Consider the following 3,028-nt stretch of genomic DNA (forward strand, 5'->3'; position numbering starts at 1 on the left):
GTGAGAGGCCCGCGTAATGCAAAAAAAAAAATGATTGTAACAGTTGGAGTGGCAGAAGTGCCCAGACTCCTTCAGATCCACACAAACTGTAACAGGTCACTTTTGGTCAAATTAACTCCATAGGCCTGAAAGCCCAAAACATACATTCACCTTTCAATAATGACTTCTCTGTTACTCTCCATCCCCACCCCCTCCCTCCATCTTCTGTAAACAAAAAGGGTTATTACTGTCCATTGTGCTTAAGTAAATCAGACTAAGATCTGTGAGCCTTTCCTCTAGGAGATAAATAATATATTGCAAAAAAGAAAACACATAGTAGTATCCAAATTCCTGTGGGAAATCTCTGTCCAAAAACTATGCTTGCTTGTTTTTCTAGTGTTTCTATTTAAAAAATAAAGAGGACATTCGTCCTGCCTCAAATGAGGTCACAGAGTTATGACTGGATGTCAACAGGGTCACCAGTTTTGGCCCCAAGTGAAGTAAAAGGGAGTCAGAACACCTTGTCCCTTAGAAGCAACTGCCTTGTTTTGCTAATAGGGCTTAGCAATGTGTTGTCTGTACCCAAGAAAGTAGGAGTCTGAAATCACCATGGATTTTTAGAATATTGTTAAAAAGTTTATCTTACATAAAGAATAAAGAAGACAGTCTTTGTCCATTAGTGTCCTAATACTCTGGCTTAGTAGAAAGAATGAAAACTAGGACTATAACGTAGAAGGAAATGTTCCCTGATTTGGCAATATTCTAAAGCACATACTCTCACGTCTTGATAAACCTGGCATTGAATAAAAATGATTCCTTTCTGAAAAAAAGGCATTATAAGTCTCATTCTTAATTGGCAATGAATTAATATAAGGTCCAAACTTACTTATCGGTAGGTTCACCTTTGGCTAGTTTTTCAGCACAAGCAACAGCCCCTTTGTGAAGCCAGCAGTATGTATCCACAGCTACTACCTGCCCTTTATACTTCCTCATGTGGATAGGTTCAGAAGCTTCTTTGATAAATTGCAGTAATCCTTGTATCCCCATAGTGCCAAGTTAACTACATGATATGAAAAGAGAAAGGCAAAATTTAAAGCAAAATATATTTACCCAAAAGTGTTGGAAAAATAAAGAAAAAGAGCTTGGAAACTGATATAGCAACGATTATTGTTCAGATATTTGAGAATCATGCTCTTTAATATTTTAAGTGGGCTCCTCCCTGTCAAACAATTTCCATAGTCTAAAATATTTACCCCAGTCACTAATACTATCTCTAATGCCACTTCATAGTTCCTTAATGTTTATTCTTTCTAAAGTGCCTTCCCACTTGGAATCATAACGTTTGCTCCAAGCCCTTAACACAGTATAAAGCAAGCAGAAAGTACTAAAAAAGTATGAGACTGTCTTCTCTCCAAAAAGGCATTGTTAAAATCTATAAAACTATGTATGCTATGATACCACATTGCCTCTACACAGGCATTATAAGAAATAACATGCAAAACAGTTTGTAGAACATTTTAACTGAAAAATAAAATAATCAAACACAATTATAGAACTAAAGCTGTACTTTTCTAGGAATGAAATTTACTGCCATCAGAACGCTTTATTCCAAGCAATGAATGTTGTTTATAAGCAGTGGTGGGTGGCATCCAGAGGCAACTCCACTGGACTCTCTGAAAGCTATCCCCAAATAATGTGAAACCATGCCTGCTGTGCAAATAGTTTCAAGAAAAATGTTTTAGCTTCCCACCCTCTTCGTCTAGGTTGCAGCCCCCAAGCCCTTTCTATATGGAAACCTATAGCTGCCAGTCCTTTCCCAAGCAACTATTGCCCCTTCCCCCAACTCCCCTGATAAAAAAGTAAAAGCAGTAGACACTGAGTAGCTGCTCAGCATTTCGTAAAATAAATCTCTCCCATAAGGCATTACGTTTGGGAGGAAAGGAAGAAAGTACAGGATCAGAAGTCAGACTTACCCTGTTGAAACCCTGTATCAAAGCTGTGATACTCTAGTTCAGCAGTTCTCAATTTTCAATTCTTGGCACATTCTCAACTCCACTCCTAGGGACTATGATTCACTAGTCCTGGAGTGAGGCGGGAATTCTAAATTTTAAATATGGCAGGTAATTTGGACACAGGAGGTCCTCTAGCCACAGTTTAGGAAAAACAATTAGTCTCCTACCTCTCAGACGTTCCTGAAAAGAGTTTTCTTTCTCTGAGGAAAACTGACATAGTATATACATTTCGTGAAACTTACATTTTTTTCTAAGTTAGGTAAATATTCTCGAATAAATGTTTCCTCTTCAGCACAATGAGAACGATGGGGGGCCTTAGGCACAAAGCATCCTCAGGAGACCGCCCGTAGCACCAAGTAGTAGTGACAGCACAATGTCACCGCTCCATCCCGTTTCACAGGGATTGGCAGGGAGGCCCACAAGCCCTTTCCAGGAAACACGTTCCTTTGGCCTGCACAAAGTTAAGAAAACAATGTACTTGTCAAACATTTGGAAGCTGGGAAGTTGCTTGTAAAACTGACCTGATAGCTTGCGCAGGAGAACGAGAGGACCCTCCCTCGGTTCGCCGAACCGCAGCCCTGGCCAGGACGAGCGCGCTCCCCCGGCCCATACACCGCCGCACTACAAATTCATTTCAGGGGTGCCCCCCAGCCCCGCGCCGCCCTCGGGGCCACTGCAGGGTCCGGGAACGCGTGAGACCCTCCCCTTCAGCCCCGCAGACCCCGGATCCCGAGGGCAGGGGCAGGAACCAGCGGGGACCCACCGCGTGCTCTGAACAGCCCGCTCCGCTCGCTTCCCGGCTAGGTCCCGCGCCGTCCGTCGGAGGGCAGCCCTGTGAGGGCTCAGAAGCCTATCCCCACGGCCCCCACTCGCCTGGGCCGGAGCACGCTAGGCGGCTGCGGGGAACTCAAGGGGCAGAGGCGCAGGGACGCAGCTGTGCACCGGCATCCGGACCTTTCAATTTGCGCGGGATGGCCCGCGACCCCGCCCAGAGGAAGTGACGTCACGCCCCATTTCGATGCCGGCTCCGCCTCCCA

General features: G+C 44.4%; 1 protein-coding gene across 6 annotated transcripts in view; it reads right to left on the reverse strand.

Annotated features, from left to right (window-relative positions):
• Positions 1-2,941, reverse strand: part of EXO1 (exonuclease 1) — a 39,482-nt gene extending 36,541 nt beyond the window's left edge. For 2 of the 6 annotated variants that reach the window (XM_033851938.2, XM_019920602.2), the window contains exons 1-3: positions 2,755-2,941; positions 2,234-2,442; positions 866-1,039 (exon numbers count right to left, since the gene is read on the reverse strand). In XM_033851938.2, the coding sequence (XP_033707829.1) occupies positions 866-1,026 (161 nt within the window). In that variant the 5' untranslated portion in view covers positions 1,027-1,039; positions 2,234-2,442; positions 2,755-2,941. The remainder of the gene's footprint in view (positions 1-865; positions 1,040-2,233; positions 2,443-2,754) is intronic. The other 4 variants (XM_019920601.2, XM_033851930.1, XM_019920600.3 and 1 more) reach the window with 3 other exon arrangements.
• Positions 2,942-3,028: the final 87 nt, after the last annotated feature.

Source organism: Tursiops truncatus, chromosome 1 (assembly GCF_011762595.2).
Source record: "Tursiops truncatus isolate mTurTru1 chromosome 1, mTurTru1.mat.Y, whole genome shotgun sequence".
Classification (NCBI taxonomy): domain Eukaryota; kingdom Metazoa; phylum Chordata; class Mammalia; order Artiodactyla; family Delphinidae; genus Tursiops; species Tursiops truncatus.